General features: G+C 41.5%; 9 protein-coding genes across 9 annotated transcripts in view; 5 read left to right on the top strand and 4 right to left on the bottom strand.

The window, feature by feature from the left end:
* Positions 1-9,754, bottom strand: part of LOC108019067 (serine-rich adhesin for platelets) — a 52,129-nt gene extending 42,375 nt beyond the window's left edge. The window contains exons 1-2 of the mRNA XM_017086712.4: positions 9,460-9,754; positions 6,935-7,256 (exon numbers count right to left, since the gene is read on the bottom strand). The gene's annotated coding sequence lies outside the window, so the exon portion shown is untranslated. The remainder of the gene's footprint in view (positions 1-6,934; positions 7,257-9,459) is intronic.
* Positions 348-901, top strand: LOC108019073 (uncharacterized). The gene is made up of 3 exons (XM_065868386.2): positions 348-516; positions 575-698; positions 763-901. Exons 1-3 carry the CDS (start codon positions 420-422, stop codon positions 863-865), a joined length of 324 nt encoding a protein of 107 aa, XP_065724458.1. The 5' UTR covers positions 348-419; the 3' UTR covers positions 866-901.
* Positions 897-1,833, top strand: LOC136117409 (uncharacterized). Its single transcript, XM_065868384.2, has 3 exons — positions 897-1,029; positions 1,085-1,217; positions 1,608-1,833. Exons 1-3 carry the CDS (start codon positions 933-935, stop codon positions 1,708-1,710), a joined length of 333 nt encoding a protein of 110 aa, XP_065724456.2. The 5' UTR covers positions 897-932; the 3' UTR covers positions 1,711-1,833.
* LOC108009635 (uncharacterized) lies at positions 4,989-5,469 on the top strand. Its single transcript, XM_017074175.3, has 3 exons — positions 4,989-5,075; positions 5,135-5,284; positions 5,340-5,469. The coding sequence occupies exons 1-3, from the start codon at positions 5,048-5,050 to the stop codon at positions 5,411-5,413; spliced, it is 252 nt and encodes an 83-aa protein (XP_016929664.3). The 5' UTR covers positions 4,989-5,047; the 3' UTR covers positions 5,414-5,469.
* A 281-nt stretch (positions 9,755-10,035) lies between the features above and the next one.
* LOC139353185 (uncharacterized) lies at positions 10,036-10,417 on the bottom strand. Its single transcript, XM_070996661.1, has 2 exons — positions 10,206-10,417; positions 10,036-10,138 (listed from the first exon to the last, which is right to left on the bottom strand). The coding sequence occupies exons 1-2, from the start codon at positions 10,415-10,417 to the stop codon at positions 10,036-10,038; spliced, it is 315 nt and encodes a 104-aa protein (XP_070852762.1).
* Positions 10,418-11,215: 798 nt separating this feature from the next.
* Positions 11,216-11,809, top strand: LOC108021345 (protein FAM32A-like). Its single transcript, XM_036821032.3, has one exon. It carries the CDS (start codon positions 11,293-11,295, stop codon positions 11,641-11,643), a length of 351 nt encoding a protein of 116 aa, XP_036676927.2. The 5' UTR covers positions 11,216-11,292; the 3' UTR covers positions 11,644-11,809.
* Positions 11,658-13,474, bottom strand: morgue (modifier of rpr and grim, ubiquitously expressed). Its single transcript, XM_017090019.4, has 2 exons — positions 13,270-13,474; positions 11,658-13,193 (listed from the first exon to the last, which is right to left on the bottom strand). The coding sequence occupies exons 1-2, from the start codon at positions 13,411-13,413 to the stop codon at positions 11,862-11,864; spliced, it is 1,476 nt and encodes a 491-aa protein (XP_016945508.3). The 5' UTR covers positions 13,414-13,474; the 3' UTR covers positions 11,658-11,861.
* A 241-nt stretch (positions 13,475-13,715) lies between these two features.
* On the top strand, positions 13,716-15,841 carry Elp3 (elongator complex protein 3). Its single transcript, XM_017090028.4, has 5 exons — positions 13,716-13,869; positions 13,930-14,171; positions 14,230-14,383; positions 14,448-15,159; positions 15,216-15,841. The coding sequence occupies exons 1-5, from the start codon at positions 13,848-13,850 to the stop codon at positions 15,733-15,735; spliced, it is 1,650 nt and encodes a 549-aa protein (XP_016945517.1). The 5' UTR covers positions 13,716-13,847; the 3' UTR covers positions 15,736-15,841.
* Positions 15,842-16,086: 245 nt separating this feature from the next.
* Positions 16,087-17,778, bottom strand: MFS18 (major facilitator superfamily transporter 18). Its single transcript, XM_017090029.4, has 3 exons — positions 17,503-17,778; positions 17,043-17,430; positions 16,087-16,989 (listed from the first exon to the last, which is right to left on the bottom strand). The coding sequence occupies exons 1-3, from the start codon at positions 17,574-17,576 to the stop codon at positions 16,126-16,128; spliced, it is 1,326 nt and encodes a 441-aa protein (XP_016945518.3). The 5' UTR covers positions 17,577-17,778; the 3' UTR covers positions 16,087-16,125.
* Positions 17,779-18,126: the final 348 nt, after the last annotated feature.

Below are 18,126 nucleotides of genomic sequence, written 5' to 3'. Positions count from 1 at the left end.
GGAATATATTTAAACTTTAAATATTTCTTAATAAATGGTAAAACAGGTATGTTTATGCTGCGAGATGAATTTGAAATGCAATGAAACTTAAAATTTTCAGTTTGCGTTTTACAAAGTGTGAGAGCGAATAAAATTAAATATGAACTTAAAGAAATAAATTTAAAAAAATGATATATATTAAAATTTACATTTTTTTTTAGTAAATGGTATAACTGGTGTGTTTTTACAGTTAAAGTATTAAATTTAAGAATAAAGTTAAAGTATAAAATTTTATTAATCTATTTTATATCAATCTATGTAGCTTTTACAAAGAGGTGGACATTTTAGAACAGATTGTCAGAATAACAGAATTATTTAATACTTCCCCTTTTGAAAAACTATTCTGCGAATTAAAGTGAATCTTTGGGATAGGGTTACTCATGGCAGCGCTATCTTTTCTCCTCAAAGTCACGCTACTGTGGATCCTTTTCCAGGCTTGTCAGTCGGCCGAATGGGAAGGCATCCGCTACGATCCGAGTGAGTGCAGACAATTCCATTTGACAGCTCCACTTTCACGCTGGCCCCTCATCCGCAGAGCATCCTGGTAAGTGCACCATTCACCAGGGACTCGTCCTGAATCCGGGTGTCAGCATCAAGGATCCCACGCACGAGTGCCGCCAAATTGTGTGTGGACACAACGGTCGGGTCGCTTTCCACAGGTGTGTTTTGGGGCCTAAAACCTCCTGCAGCTAAAAATGCAAATCTAATTGTGTCCTTTGGCAGCTGTGGAGTGACCGTCCTTGCGCCATCTTGCCTCCACGGTGAGTACATCAATCCCGAGAAACCCTATCCGGAATGCTGCCGAAGAGCCCTCATTTGCCCCTAGGCAGGCTGATCTATCTTTTTCATTTGGTTATCACAAAATACATGTGTGTATCCCAAAACTGTACAAAATGTCGTTCGTCCCAGAAACTTTAATACTTCTTCTCTGTAGCTTGGTTGTTTTCCAAGCTTCTGCTGATATTTCCCTTAACAACTATGGAGATTCGGGTGAGTTTGATAATGAGTAAGTGTTAAATTGTTAGGTATGGCTAATCCTTTCCAGCTTATCCCAATCGTTGTGTTCTGGATATTGGCTCTTCGGTGGTGCTTCTCAAAATGGGTCAGGCATTTCGTTTGAAGTCCCTGCCCTGCACCACTATTTTCTGCACTGGAGATGGCTATGGAATGCTCTTCACGTGAGTACTTTATAGACCTCATAGTAATTATAAGTAGGTTTTAAATTTTATGACCCATAATTCGTTTAAAATCTGGAAAAAAGGCACTAAGTCGTTCATTAACATATATCTCAAATCATCATTGTTCCATAAATATATTAAAACTAATCTTAGTTAATTTAAAAACCAACAAATGTGTTCTTTTACAAAATTCGCCTTAAATTCTAGAAGTTTGTCATTGGATTATTTAAAATAAAATTTTTTGTGAAGAGTAGACAATTTTTATAATTTGAATTCTATATTTAGAAAGATCTTAACTATAAATAATTTTCAAAAATGTATGACAAATATGTTCTTAAATTTTTTTTCAAACCAACGATTTTAATAATAAATTTTATATAATATTTATAGGTGTGATAAGAAAGCACCACCGGATGATTGTCGCTATACGGAGTATCTAAACTGGGATGATGACTATCCGAATTGCTGCGAGCGTAAAGTTGAGTGCAATTGAAATTTCTAGTTGAAAAATGTTTTTAGTTGCAAATTAGGTCAATGTCATGAAGTGAAATTCTATCGAAATTAGCCATGCAGCTAAACACGGGTTAAATAAATCGATTAGACCCGCATTTCATTCTTGTAGCTGTTCTGCATAAATATGTTTATTATTTAGTGCACTGGGGGTCATCATTTTCAACCCAGCCAGCTAAACTGTTTATGGAGTTTATGGAGTTTTTCCCTACTTGGCAGAGAGATTCGTGGTGGCCCAGATTTATTGACCGCTGGCCAAGGATCCGGATGCGGCCCTTCTGCCATGGCCTTCACTTTCTCGATGGCTTCCCGGGGGATTGGGATTGGAATGAGGAAGGGGTTGGGGTTGGCCAAAAGGGCCGAAAGAACCGGAAAGATAAAAGACGGCGGGGGTAGGGGCAGAAATTGAAACCACAGCAACAACACTAATTGACATTTGAATGCGACTGTGGGGCAGATTAAGCCTCGGCTACATTGCGGGTCAAATGTGACGACCTCGACAGTTGCTCCCAATTCACAGCCATCTCGGTTTAAGGCCAATTGCCCTATGACCCAACAACCCCAACCCTTATACCCACCCACAATCATAGGCCAGCCTTTTTCCACGGCCCTGCCATTTTCCACAGCCCAAAATGCAATCAAAGTCGCATCTCAATTATGTGATCGATTGCCGATGAACAGTTGTCCCCAGCCAACTGTTTAATTATTCAATTCGATTTACAACCATCAAATCAACATTTAGTGGCAGAGATGCACAGCCTAGGATTAGCATTTTGTGTTTTATTTATTTATAACTTAAATTAAAAGAAGAGAAAATGGAAATATTTACTATAACATTGTTTAATTTAAACATTTTAGAACTAAAACCAAAAGTTATTATCCCAAGTTATTAATGGTAGTGAAAAATAGGCTAGAAATTCAATGAACTTAGATCATAAATATAAATATTTTAGTTTAGATTAATTGTTTATTTTGTATAATTGACTTAAATTAAAAGAAGATAAAATGTAACTATAAACAATAAAATCGTTTGAATAAATCATTTTAGGACTAAGACCATAAGTTAAGAACCCAAGTTATTAATGGCAGTGAAAAATATTGTAGAAATTCAATGAACTTAATCATGAATATAAATATTTTAATTTAATTAGTAAAAACTGTTGCAATTTTTTGTGTTCTGACTATGAAAATTTAAAAGCAAAATACCTAATTATTAATTCAGTATAATAAATAGAATTTGGCATCTCTTATCCACTCGCATATCATCCTAATATGAGGTGCTTTAGCTAATCCGCAAAACAGAAATTAATTTTGTGGTCGTGTTTAACGCATTCAACTGAAACTAATTAAAATACGGTGTGTGTACCTTGTGTATTGGCAGCGGATTTAATTTTAACTTACACGCATACCATTTGCAAGTTTCCCATTAAAATTAGCTTTGGCTTATCAAAGGTCAGAAATGCCTAGGAATTTGCTATGGAAATGTGAGTTTGTATATGGTGGTGGCCATTAACCCAAATCCAAAAAGGCCAAAAAAGAAAACACGCCACAAAAGTTCCGATTCGCCAAGGACCGGCAAAGAAATCGGGCTTTTCTTTGTTTGCCCAACCGAAACTTGACCATGGGTCCGAAAAAGTTTCGAGAAATGCAAGAGAAATGTAGGAGAAATGTAGGTTCTAGAGGGACCGCAGCTGGTTTTTAGTCGCATGCGAGAAGTGCCAGCCTCAGCATAAAAAAGTGAATATTACACTTTTTTACATTCTTCTTTTTTTGTGCTTCTTTTTTTTTGTGGGGAAAGTGGAAAAGTGGGCAGGGGCCAAACTTAAAGCCTTGTGAAAACACATGTACATACAGCATTTATAAATTGGCTGGGAATGGTGACCTCTCGGTGTGTTTGGAAAAGGTGAAGGTGATGTGGATGTGGATGTTGGCCGGGCTACAAATGTGTACATAAACGGAAACTGAAATAAAAGTCGGCGCAGAAAACGAAAAAAGTCGAAGAGGGACAGTTGAGGGGCCAAAAACTCAAATTCAACCGCCGCATGGCATATAAAATGTAAAAGGTGCAAAGGAGCAGCTTAAAATATGCAAACGCCCAAGCCCTCGCACCTTTTATATTTCGTAGTATCCATATCCAAGTTGCCTGGAAGGGAAAATCTTTAACATCTCCAGTGGCAAACTACAGGAAAACTTTATTTATTCATTACTTTTCACGCGCTGTCTTGGGTTCCCCAACTAAAAAGGGGGCCTCGACTCACAAAAAACCCAGCCAAGAAATATATTTTTGACCTTATAAGAGCACATAATGCTTATTAAATATTTAACAATGTTATTCAATAAAATAACTTAATGAATTATAATAACAAATATAAAAAAGTAGAAGCAACCTGGGTTTTAAACATAAATAGTTTTCCATTCAGAACAATATATATATAACAAGGTTTTTATAATTTCCATTTTTAAATTTTCCACGAAATAGTTCTTAAAATGTTTGTAGTTAAATATATTTATGGCAAACATTTTTGTTTTGATAAAAAAAAACCACTTGACATATTATGACCACAATTTATACATCATTTCAAATGAATGACAATCAATAACGTTTATTTTTAAACGCCGTAAATCAAATAGTTCGTTAAGCTTTTGATGGCATCAAAATAGCTGTCAAATTATCACAGTAAAATATCCTTTTACAAAATTGATTTATTTTTACCCTTTCCGTCTAATTTTTAGTTTTTACTGATAGAAAAAACTATTTAGTATTAATTTTTCTCACTGCTTTTGTGCTTTTTTTTGCACAGAATGGAGTTGTGGTCCCCAAAAATATCCTCTGAAATTGAATTTTTCCCCTTCAATGCTCTTTTATGTGTGTTTGCGAGGAGTGTATCCTTGTATCCTTGTTTTCGGTATTTTTTTGTTTCTTATTTTGTTGCTCGAATGAGTCTGAGTGTGTATGCAAAATAAATTATGAGAGTAAAGCACTGCGGACTGTTGCTCTTGTTTTACGAGCTGTTGGCAAAGATGGTTGCCATAAAAATTTTTCGGGGGTTTGGGAGAATTTTATTCGCCATGATTTGTAGTAGTCGCAATGTAACGTTTGCCATGAATTATGAAGAAGAGATCTGCTGACCCATCTGCTTGTTTGTTACCCATGGACTAGCAGTCAATAGGAAAATGTATATTGTAATAAAAAGCAATAGTTGAATAAATTTCATGCTTGAATTTCTTATATATTGTGTAGTATTTTTTTTTTTCGAATTAGTTATGCCAATTTCACAGTCATAACTCTGTCAACTTGTGTACCTAATACAGTACAGAAGATGAAGCTCCTCTGGCTGCTTTGGCTGGGTAAAATAACAGAAGGCTTTTCATATTTTTTTACTGAACTATATTTTCACAAATAAAAGCTTGTGTTGCTGGGGAACATTGCGATAGACCCTGTCCCATCAAAGATAACCCCGGATGTGCCAGCAGGGATGGCAATTGCTTTTATACCGTTCGCCATCCGTGTGTTTTGCAAGCAATCAACTGTTATCGGAAGTCGAAAGGCTTATCTGGTAAATATCGATCGTGATTTGTATCTATCAAACATTTCAAAACAATTTTTTTCAGCTCTGAAACCCGTTTCTCGCAGCAAGTGTACTAAACACCAAGTTCCGATTTGCGACAATATTGATACATCATAGTAAATTTTTGGTTATAAATGCGAAATTAATTTTTACTTTTATCTCTTTAAAATATGATATAATATTATTTGTATAAAAATATTTATTTTTTGATAAGTTCTAAAATAAACACTAAAAAGCAAGTTCCCGCTTCCGATAAATTCCCATCTTCTTTATATTTTTCTCATTTTAAGATTTTAATAATGTTATTTATATCGAATAATATTATTTTTGAAAAGTTTTGAAATAACTACTTAAAACCAAGTTCCCATTCGACTATATTGATACATCATGATCCATTTTTGTTAAAAATGGGATATTTAATTTATATTTTACTCACTTTTTACCTTTTTTTAAAGTAAGAAACAATATTATTTGAATACCTTTTCTTATAAAACAAAAAAAAAATTTTAAAAGATCTTAAAATAGTTAAGTTAATATATATGTAATCTAGATACATTCCCTATTCTATAAGTCCACGTAAGGTTATAATTAACTAGAAGTTGCTCGATCTATAAATAAACGGTAGGCCTCGGCATTACTAATTATAAAAAAACATTGACCGAAAATAAATCACGTATCCGCCGTGTTTCACCCTCGATAGAACGCTCAAAAGTAGGCAACATCGGGGCCATTAGCCAGTAACTAGTTTACTTTAATCGCCGGTCACTCTTGTCTAATTATAACAACTATTTTCACTGCACGCCCATTATGCCACGCCCACGTCTGGGGAGTGCCTATATTTAGGGGCGTGTCAGGGGTGTTAGCTATGTCAATCTCAGCTTTTGACGTTAGTTTATCCACGTATATCGTAGAAAAACCCGACGTGACACAAGTTTATTGACATTTTCCTCTGTTCGGACGTGGCTTGAATTCTTCTTCGCTTTATGCCTTATTCCCTTTCATCAAAATGGTAATATTTTCTTTGGAAATAGTCAGGAAAATTATAAAATGGAGTTGAAAAAGTAGGACTTTGGGTCTTAAACCTTAAATCCAAAATACCAGGACTATCTATTTTATTTATAACATAAGAGCACCTAATTCTGTATAACTATAATATAACTATAACTATTAAAATAAAAATCTATTTACCACAAAAAGAACATAAAACAAATATCAAACAGACCAGAAAAATCACTAAAAATAAATCAACCAAATCGAATAGAGCTTGCTATTTTCGTAAATAAAATACTTTTGATTATTATCGTTTCTCGCCTCATTGTAAACATTATCATAAAAAATCGATGTGCTGACTGCCAAATTGATTTAGCTGCTTTTATAAGGCACACAAGCAAATAAAACTATCTCTGAAGAATAACGAGTACATTTTTTGAATAATTTGCTGATGTGGGCGTTTCCATTTCAAAGTTTAATTATGCGACTGACTTTGTCCCCTCCCCCCAAGTGAGTATGAATTTTTAATATAGATTTTTATGCGATTTTTTTATGGCTCATTTAAGTTGGAGCTCAGTTAGGGAATAATCGATTGAGCGGGGGGAAAAAACCAAAAAGAGAAAATAACACAAATGTTTGCACACTCACCTTCAGAGTAGGCCACCAACTAGAATCTGCTGCGCCAAGGATTCACAAAAGATGAGGATGAACGTGAGGCCGCGCCGAGGAGAAAAGCCAAGAACAACCACAATGGGCAAGTAGATGGATGCTTGGATGCTCGGATCCTTTGGATGCTGCAGGATGTTTGGATGGTTTATTCTTGTCCAAGGTAAGGCCAAACACACGCGTGCTCCGGCAAGGCAAACAAACGCAAACAAAAACGGAATCAACTCGCTGAAAACGACCACGAAATGTTGCCAATGTGTATTCTTTTCTTTCTTTCTTTTTTTTGTGTAATTTTTTATATTTGCTGTTGTTAGGAAAATTCACGCATCACCACAGGGCAATCTTCTTGGCCTTTGTTTCACTCGTTTCACCCTCTTTTAATTAGGCTAAACCAACTGGCACTATGGCTTCTACTTATCTGCATTCGCAACGATTATGGCCAGCATTGTTTCGCCAATATTAATGCAAATCTCTGAATACCTGGCCAAATGCCCATTTCCATGCCCACCATGCGAATAAATATTATCTCAATGCCAGATTGCGTATACGCCGCGTCGGCGCATTGGCAATCGCACGAAATTCGCTAATGGCATTTCAATAAGAACATCAGGAAAAACTGCTGGCTGACCACAGTGAAGCCTCGGCATGAATAATGAATCAATTTTTATTACACAGCCCATCATGTGTGTGTGTGTGCTGTGAATAATACAAAAGCTGGCGCTTAATAATGCATGAATGCATCGTGGGTGTGCGGGGTGTGCGGGGTGCTGGTCCTGTGACAGGACCTATTTTGCATAAAGGTCATCCCAGCATACGACAAACTTCAACTTGATGTGCAACTGTAATGAAAAAGTTGGTGACCCTCTCCTTTTCCATTTAACTTTGGACACTCAAAAAGGGATTTATACAAACAGGACAAACTCTGGACAGGACGAACATGTGCTGCTGGCCAAAGTTGTCCATTTCTAAACTGGGAATGTTCTTGGAGACCCAGATATACAAAAAGTTTTATTAATTTTTTAATTGCTATTTTAGCAAATATTACGCAAGCTGTACTTCAACTTGCAACTGATACAAGATGAAGTTTTGTAATCCAAGAATCCCTTGCCAACAGATAAACATTTACTAAGTTCAGATCTAAGTTTATTTTTTTAAAATAAAAGGTAATGCCTACACAGAGAGAATTTTTGACTTTCAAATCTGAGTTCAAAATGTTCTTAAAAAGAGAACGAAATTTTTGAAGATGAAAATGTTTTCATTGTGCTAAAATAGAGATCAATTGGCGGTAGTTATATTGTATACCTCAACAAACTCAATTTATCTTATCTCATCTCACCATTTCGTTCTAATATTGAGATAATTAACACCAAAATGTATTTACACGGTTTTTAAGAACGAATGCTGTCAAATCAAGAGCAATGTGCTTGAATATTTCTCTCTGTGTAAGGGAATTTCAATTTAATTTTTGTATTTTAAAAATAATTTAACAATACCATTAGTTATACGACTTTTCTCTAGGTCATACAAGTTTTTATCGGATTTATTTATTTTCGGGCTATATATTTTAAGGATTCTGAAATAATTTATGAAATTTTCATTATGTTTTATTTTAGGGTTTTTTTGAAATTAAAAGATTACAGATTACATTTTATTTTAATTCCTGAAGGATCAAAATGTCGAATACTTTTTATTTTAGCCCTTTATGTTTTTTACTTAAAACATTTTGTGTAATTTATTTATCTATTTTCCCCAAAGACACTCGATCGGAAATTTCCTTGGCACTTATTTCGTTTGAATTCAAACCTAACATGATATCATGACATTGAAATGGCTCTTAGAGGCAACTGTTGTTATTGACGGGACGAGTTTACAGGACCTTACACAAAGGAGGCTCGGAGAGCGAGAGAGCGACGGAAGTGCAGAGCGAGACAGGTGTCAATTGTGTTGTGTTACCTGTTACATGCCCTTGGCTATGAGAGTGTGTGTTTTTTTGATAGGGGGACTTGAAAAAGGGAAACCGCAGCTTCCTGGCGGACTTAACCCGTAGGATTGTCCGTTTTGGAGGCTACGGGAATCGTAAATCGTATGCAAATGCCCTCGTATTGGTGACTGTCGCATAAAACTTAGTGACAAAGAAGGACATTAAAGTTTGTGAGCCGAGAGAGCCTGCGAGACACACACATACACCCACTCATAATATTTTACCTCGCCATGAGAATAATAATGATGATGATGATGATGATGATGATATTTTCTGATATTGTTCATTACATTGTTGTGCTTTTACGACTGTTATCCTTGAGTGAAGAACTTGCTACAGGATGCTAACACACTAACACACTGGCACACTAGCACTCACACAGACTCAAGCGGGCACCCACACTCTCACACGCACACGCATGTGCGAAAGGAGCGAGCTTTTACGGTACTTTTTGCCTAAACCGTTAGTTTCCGTTTTTCAAAGAGAGTGAGAGAGAGCCGAAAAAGAGAGTAAGCAGACTTTTCACCTTCGCACTTTCAACTTTTTTCTCCTTTTTTTAAATTTTTTAACTGCTATATTTGAAATGCATTTGTTATGATTTATTATTATATTTTTTCTCTGTGTATGGCCACAAAAACACGACTTCGGCCCGCACTGGTCACTTTGAAACCACTCATTCGAAATCACACTTCGCTGCTGGATTTTCTCGCAGTGTTTCGGCCTGGGCCATTTATGAATATGTTTTTTAATTTTTAAATATTTACAGACGCGCCTCCAGCGAACACAGCACACACGGTATGTTGTTCCGTCGCCCGTTGGATTAGAACTGGAACCGAATGCGGAATGCTGGCGGAATGCTAACAAGTTCGCGAGCACAACCGCAGTTTCCACCGAGCTTTCCGCACGGACCTCTGCGTGGGTGGCAAAAGAGAGCCAAAAGAGAGGCGTAAGAGAGAGTCACGCGACTTAAGAGAAGTAGAACATTGCAAGGTACTTTAATAGAAGCACCAGTTATTAAAACTGCTATTAATAAAATAATAAAAAATTAAATATGAAGAAGACTACTTAAATTTTTAGAATTTTATTTACAAGCTTTATATTTTTACTCCTTTATAATGTCACGATTACAACAGGCGGGATATTCAGCGTTCGGTGCAGTGTATTTTCCAAATTTGTACCCGGGGTGAAGAACGTCTGCACCACATCTACAAAAATAAAATAAAATAAATTTATTTTTAATCTTAAAATAGAAGAATTTAAGCTTAGACTTACGATGAGATCTCCGCTTCACTATCCTCCCTGCAGTCAACTCGTGCACATTCTTTTGGATGGCGTCCTGTTTGATTCGCTTCAAGGACCAAGCCTTCAACGACACACTTTCCTGGATGAGCTGGGTCCTCAAATTTACCCCTATATTGGGATGCGTCAATGCCTGAAATTAGGAAAACGGCGAACAGCAAAAACACCACGGTAGCTAGATGCATCTTGAAGACTTCAAATCAAAACTTTAACTGAAGTGCTTAGACTCTTCTGACATTTATAAAGCATCTACAATGGGCAGAAGATCACCGTAAATTTTTATTATAGCTCAATCAAAATGTGTTTAATATACATATAACCATTAAAAATGAACTCTTAAAGGAAGTGATTAGAGTTATCTTTTATTAGAGCTAAACCCAAACTTGTTTTGGTATAAAATAATTAATCAGGAAATCTAGCACAGACTAAACGAAGGCAGATAATATATGTAAAATAGATAGTCTTAGACCGGATTTGGATTTGGAAAGATTTCAATAAAAATAGCTGAACAATGAAATAGTTTTTTAGAGTATAGGGGTATATTGTATTTGGAGAAAAGTATTTAAGAGATAGGAGGAAACGTTTCCAAACCCATGATGTATATATATTCTTGATCAGGATCACTAGTCAAGTTAATAAAATATCCTAACTCCTAGACATAAATAGTAAAATTTGAGAGTCTGAAAATGCTCAGTTCGGATAAATAAACCTTGAGACAAAGCAACAGAAAAATAAACAGAGAAATGTAGTTAGTAAAAATAATCTTTAAGTATGTAAGTTTGGTCAAAAAAAATAAAAACAAAACATTAATAATAATTACAGATAAAAAAAGTATAGAATAAAAAAAATTAACATATAGAGTATTATTACCCTAAAATTAAATATTTCTAGCAGTGTTTTTCTTTTGATAAGACGGAAATATCGATAGTTGCAATCGATGTTTAGAACACGATTGCTTGGAGGGTGCCACCACTATCTCCGAAAGGTGTAAACAAAAACAAGGAAATCTTGTACGTTTTAACTCAATTGCCCTTTTTAGACCAAAAGGAACATTAAAACCATGTCCGACGAGTACGCATGCGTGGCCAAGGGAAAGCTCAAGCTGAAGAACGACTCGGATCTCAAGAAGAAAAAGAAGAAGCACAAGAGCAAGGACAAGGAGCTGCAGAAGGCGTATGTGGAGCAGCATGTGGCCGAGTCGGGCGCCACCTCCTCCTCCGGCGTCAGTGGCTATGAGCGGAAGCTTACCAAGGCGGAGCTGGCCAGCAAAAAGCAGCAGGAGAAGATGCGCAACAAGAGGATCATGGACAAGGCACAAACCACCCACAAGGAGCGCGTGGAGAAGTTCAACGAGCACCTGGACACACTCACCGAACACTTCGACATCCCCAAAGTGTCCTGGACGAAGTGAGGCGAGACCAGTCGTAACTTAAAGCATACATTTATTAATAGGTTAAGTAATTTCGACTATGTTGTGACCTGGGGCGTGAAAGGGAAATGTGAGAGGGTGGCCAAAATAAACAATCCGGATGGCACAACTAAGCTAAATACACAGAAATATGTAGTTACAACGTAAAGAGGGGTAGTTTCCAACTTTCAGTCCAGTCTCCTCGGAGGGCTTTCGAACTCCTAGCGCGGTGCAATCAGCTCAAACATGGCGTACTTCCAGGTCCAGGAGCGCACCAATTGCTCGAAGCGTTCGCGCTCGTGTTCATAGATATATCCCACTTCCGGCTCCATGCAGACATCGGTGTACGGATCTGTCAGCAAGCTCTGTACCGACAGCAGCACCTTGGCCACATTTAGCGCCAGCGACCAGTTTTGCTTCTGGAAGATGTCGATACCCACGTCGCCGTGTCGTGACACGTTCGGGTGCAGGATCTTTGTGAGGAAACGCACTGTCGGCGGCGTCATCGGATAGCGCTCCGGGAAGAAGATGAACAGAAAGAACTTGCCACCCTCGTAGGGGCTGCCCGGTGGCCCCAGGATCGTGGCCTGCCAGTAGTTGTTTTGTTGATCCAGCGGGATGGCCGATATGCCTTCAGAGTCGTAGCTGTTCAGCAAATTCGCCTCGCCGCGCAGGAAGTTGTTTCGCATCACATTGCCCGGCTCCCGTTCGCCCGGCTGGTGAACCGCCTGCTCCTCCTCCTCACCCCGTCCGCCCATCTCGATCAGGCAGGTGCGGCAGAAGCAGGAGGACATCAGGGCCCCGTACAACCGATACCAGTTGGGATTGTCCGCCAAGCAGTCGAACAGCGGCCAGCGCTGCTTGATATACGCCTTCCACATGCTCTGGGCCGTGTTCTTGGCGACGATGTCGTGCCATTGCTTGCACACCTCACTGGCCATCCACAGCGACATGTCATCCAGATAGGCGAATATCTTTAGCATCACCTCTACGGGTATTATGTTCACAATGTTCCTACTGCCACTTGCTCCCATTCCGCCGGCGGCGTTGTATTCATGGACTCGCGCCCTTCCATCGGCCAATTCGTGCATATAGTGGGGCAGCGCCAAGGGAGGCATGGCCCGTGGACGCTTGATGGGCAGCAGGAAGGGATTGACGGCCCGCTGTCGCTCAAAGTCGCGCTCCGGAGACTCGCGTCGTGGTGCCGGCGGTTCGGGCACCTGCTGGGGCAGATCGTCAACTGGCTGGGCTGGCTGCTGTTCATCCTGCGGTTCCACTGGTGGCTGTGGATTTGGTTGCTGTGGAACGGCCGGCGGTTCCGGATCCTCGAGATCCTCGAAGCCCATAATATCCACATCGTTTTCGGTCTCCTCGTCCTCCTGTTTGTCCTTGAATGGCGGCTCGTCGTTCCCAGAGTCCTCGTCGTCTGACAGCTCCGTCAGCAGCTCCTCCGCCCTTTGGGCGTTATACAGGAAGGCGTGGCAGGCGCCGCATAACGGCTCCCCGAAGTTGGGCCCATAGTAGCCATTACACACCCAGCAGGTGTTGCTATTCTGCGAATTGGAAAGGCAGCAGACACTCAATTCATCGGACTGCAAGAAAAAGGCTTGTTCCATATTGTATACACACCGAAAAAGAGAACGTCGGCTCCACCAGCTGATGTGGGTTCTGGTCCGGATCGTCTGGGTCGTCCATCTCGTCGCCACTGTTGACCAGCTCCTTGAGCAACTGCTCCTGGTCCTTTTGCTGCTGCGCTGGCACGCAGCTAGTCATTTTATCCTGATCTCCGGAGAAACTGGTGCGAAAACAAAATAGAGGTGGAGAAACATCGATGGACTCATCGAAGTCATCGATGTGTTCAAATCATCGGTAGCATTAATGTTCCGAATTATCGATTTTTTAAAATTTTATTTATTTGCTATTGGTATGCAAAGACTAGAAGTTATTTGTTAGGTCTTTCAAAAAATAGGAACCCATAGCAATGGCGACAACAAACGTATATTTTAAAAATTGTTTAATTTTCTTTATTAATATTAAATTATTGATGTTCCAGCCCTAAAAAAAACTTTGTGCATGTTAGTGAGACCATACCTGTCATCAATGTTGTGTCATCTATGAGGACCCTCCCTAGGTCTATCGGTCGATAACCAAAACAAAACAGCTGCGTCGACGTCACACGTGCAATTTATGTGAAATTCATCTGGAAAATGAAGCCAAAAAAGAAGCTGGGCAAGTTCCATGCGGGAAAGTAATATACTAAACACCTGCTAACCCGTACTTACATTACAGGTGTCGGGCTGAGCCGCGAGGAGCGACAGGTGCTTGTTATTGGGGAGATCATTCAGGAGCTGCTGCGGGCGCACGAGGCCAAGAAGGATGTGAACCTCAACAGGATGAAGTCCTTGGTGTCCTCCAAATACGGACTGGACAGCTCGCCGCGCCTGGTGGACATCATTGCAGCCGTACCGCAGGACGCCAAGAAGATCCTGCTTCCCAAGCTTAGGGCCAAGCCCATTCGCACAGCAAGTGGAGTAAGTCGTTCAGGGTTTATGAAAGACAGCCCTCCCTTATCCAATCGTTTTACTCCAGATTGCCGTGGTGGCCGTCATGTGTAAGCCGCATCGCTGTCCACACATCAACATGACGGGCAACATTTGCGTCTATTGTCCCGGTGGACCAGACAGCGACTTCGAGTACTCCACGCAGTCGTACACGGGCTATGAGCCCACCTCAATGCGAGCCAGTAAGTCGATCTGTTTTTCCAAAGTGTACACATAATATTTTGATCCAAACAATTTACATTTTAGTCCGGGCACGGTACGATCCCTTCCTGCAGACGCGCCACCGCGTCGAACAGCTGAAGCAGCTGGGCCACAGCGTGGACAAGGTGGAGTTCATCGTGATGGGAGGCACGTTCATGTGCCTGCCGGAGGAGTACCGCGACTACTTCATTCGCAACCTGCACGATGCCCTCTCCGGCCACAGCAGCGCTAATGTGGCGGAGGCCGTTCGCTACTCTGAGAAGTCACGCACCAAGTGCATTGGCATCACCATAGAGACGCGCCCGGATTACTGCCTCAAGCGGCATATTTCAGACATGCTCAACTACGGCTGCACCCGTTTGGAGATTGGCGTGCAATCTGTTTACGAGGACGTCGCCAGGGACACGAATCGAGGACACACCGTGCGGGCGGTGTGCGAGAGCTTCCAGCTGGGCAAGGATGCCGGCTACAAGATCGTGACGCACATGATGCCAGATCTTCCGAACGTGGACTTTGAGCGCGACATAGAGCAGTTTATCGAGTACTTTGAAAACCCCGCCTTCCGCTCCGACGGCCTGAAGATCTATCCCACTCTCGTCATTCGCGGCACAGGACTCTATGAGCTGTGGAAGACCGGTCGGTATAAGTCCTATCCACCATCGATGCTGGTGGACCTGGTGGCCAAGATCTTGGCTCTTGTACCGCCTTGGACACGAGTCTACCGCGTGCAGCGCGACATTCCCATGCCTCTGGTTAGGTAAGTTAAGCTTGATGGAATCATTTAATTTAGCCTTACATATTTATCCCATCCAGTTCCGGCGTGGAGCACGGCAATCTCCGCGAGTTGGCTCTGGCCCGCATGAAGGATCTTGGGACCACTTGCCGCGACGTTAGGACGCGCGAAGTTGGCATTCAGGAGATCCACAACAAGGTGCGTCCATACGAAATCGAGTTAATACGCCGGGACTATGTGGCCAACGGCGGCTGGGAAACGTTCCTCTCCTACGAAGATCCCGAGCAGGACATTCTCGTGGGTCTTCTTAGGCTGCGTAAGTGCTCGCCGGACACCTTCCGTCCGGAGTTGAAGGGCGCGTGCTCCATTGTGCGCGAACTGCACGTGTATGGCTCAGTGGTGCCTGTCAATGCCCGTGATCCCACAAAGTTCCAGCACCAGGGCTTCGGTATGTTGCTCATGGAGGAGGCGGAGCGAATTTCTCGCGAGGAGCATGGCAGCACCAAATTGGCGGTCATATCGGGTGTGGGCACCAGGAACTACTATCGCAAGCTGGGATACGAACTGGACGGGCCGTACATGTCCAAAAGCATAGCCTAATTGGGAATTATTATACAGGTTCCTAATGGCCTTAAATAAATTAAAAATTTAATGACTATGTTGGTGTAGCTTGATGAATTAAACATTTGTATTTATCACGCTAGGAGCAGTAAGATTTCGCTACTTAAAACTACGGCCTTAAGTATATACATTAATATATATAGAGTGGATTGATTTATTGGCTAAAGATCATAGTCTTAAAGTATCCATGATACTACATATTTTTGGCTTTAACATCTCACAAGAAAAGTTCTTGGTCGTCATATTATATTTGAAAATAAAAATGGAATAGTTTTAAATCAGATGCATCAACATAAATCGACCCACTCTAATATACACACACATAAATAAATAAGTTAGTTTATGCTGAGGAAAGTGTGCAAGAGAATGTTAAACAATGGGCTCCGCCGAGCCGAAGACCATGAATATGATCCATCCAACAAGATTAATGCCAGCCGCCGCGCTAAACACCATCGGCCAACTCTGCGTGAGTTCCAGAATGTGTCCGGCCAGATAGACACCGAGGAAGCCAGGGATTGCGCCCACTGTGTTCATCAGACCAAAGACGCTGCCCGAGTGCAAAGGAGCCAGATCCTGGGGATTGACCGTCACCGCGTTGTTGTGGAAGCCCGTGCCGGCAATAATGATGGTCATGCAGATGAGGGCCGTGTGGAAGTCCGAGGTCCGGCTCATCACGAAAAGGGCCAAATTTTGGGCGGCAAAGCAGCAGCTCTGGATAAACTTGCGCACCGTCGTCGTATGCCACTCGCGGGCAAGCAACCTGGTGGTCAAGTACTTGGCGAACAGAGTGCACGGCGGCAAGGCCAGCCACGGTATCATATTGACCACCCAGCCCTTGGCGTGCGGAAAGCCGTCGTGGAAGTAGGTCGGCAGCCACGAGAGCAGCACAAAGAAGCAGTTCATCTCGCAGGCGTGGGTCAGCACACATGCCCAAAAGGAAAGTCGACTAAAGTAGCGCAGCCAGGGCACGGCCGTCGCCTCCGCCGGACTTTTGTTCGCGCACAGTCGCGAGGGCGTGGCTATGTTTATGATCCTATTGCGCTCCCCGGCCATTGCATAGTAGCGCAGCACCAGTGCCCAGGCAATGCCCATCAGACCAATCACCCGGAAGACGTACGACCAGCCAAAGTAATCCAGCAGAAACGAACCCATGATTCCGGTTAAGAGAGTGCCCAAGGCCGAGCCGGCTGTTAGCAGGCCAAAGAAGCTACTCCTCTCATTGGGGCAGAGGTTCTGCAGGGGATAAGATTGTAGTTTATGTGGGTATCCATATGATAGCTACTTACCTGACTCGTCAAGCTGATCATGCTGGGAAAGTGTACGCCCTGAAGGGCGCCGTTCAGGATGCGAATGGCCACGATGAGGGGAATGGCATAGCTCTTGATGGAGCCCGCCGACCAGATAATAGTGGGCATCAGGAATGTGATGAGCGACCAGCCGATGGCGGCGAACAGGATGACCCGCTGACCTCCAAAGCGATCGCTGAAATAGCCGCCCACAACCTGTGTGAGCGTGTAGCCCCAGAAGAAGGAGCTAAGCACGGTGCCTGAGTCGGTTTTGCTCCACTTCTGGGCGGCTGCCACGGCCGGCACAAGAAGTGGCATGGTGGTGCGGGTGGAGTAGAGCATGCAGGTGCCCGTTATCAAGGTGATAAACCACACGCGTTTCTCGTGCCTGAAAAGAATCGAGAGAGGCGGAGTACTTGAGTATTGGTATGATCGATGAGATGCTCTTAGGGATACCCACCTGGTCCATATGCTCTGTGTGTCCACCAGTTCCCCGCGCAGCAGTGAGTACTTTAGCTTTTCGTCCATGGTCATAAATTGGGGTCCGGTTCTATTGCTGCTGCTTCACGTCACATATCAACTCCAACTGCTGCGTCTCTTGCCGCTGTGGCATATTCTAATGGCTTTTGTTTACTTTCATTCAGTTTGGTTTGACCCAGAACAGAAAGTATTTGCGCGATTGTGTTTTTTACGTGGCTGTTTTTCCAGCAGCCGCTGGATCTTAGAGCATTGTCCGGCCAAGTAGACTTGACTACGCTCTACTTTTTCAACTTAAGATAGCAGTTGTAGCGCACGCAGAAAAATATACATTTCATGTCGATATGGATAGAATGGTAAATATTTAATTATTTTATTTAAAAAATATGGTGTTATTAGTTTACTAAATTAATTAAATAAAATGTTAATGACTACAGTTTATCCACTCGAATTTTTTGCCACAAAAATGCATTTTTTTTATTTATTTAATTTTAAAATTAAATGCATCTAGATTGATTATCAACAGTAGATATTCCCCATCGGTCCCCGTTGTAGGGTGCACAAAATAGTATGCCCAAATAAAGTACTTCGTGTTTATGTTATGTCG

The sequence above is a fragment of the Drosophila suzukii genome, chromosome 2L (assembly GCF_043229965.1).
Source record: "Drosophila suzukii chromosome 2L, CBGP_Dsuzu_IsoJpt1.0, whole genome shotgun sequence".
In the NCBI taxonomy this organism is placed as follows: Eukaryota; Metazoa; Arthropoda; class Insecta; order Diptera; family Drosophilidae; genus Drosophila; species Drosophila suzukii.
Note: the sequence above shows the minus strand (reverse complement) of the source record. Positions and strands in the feature narration are given on the sequence as shown.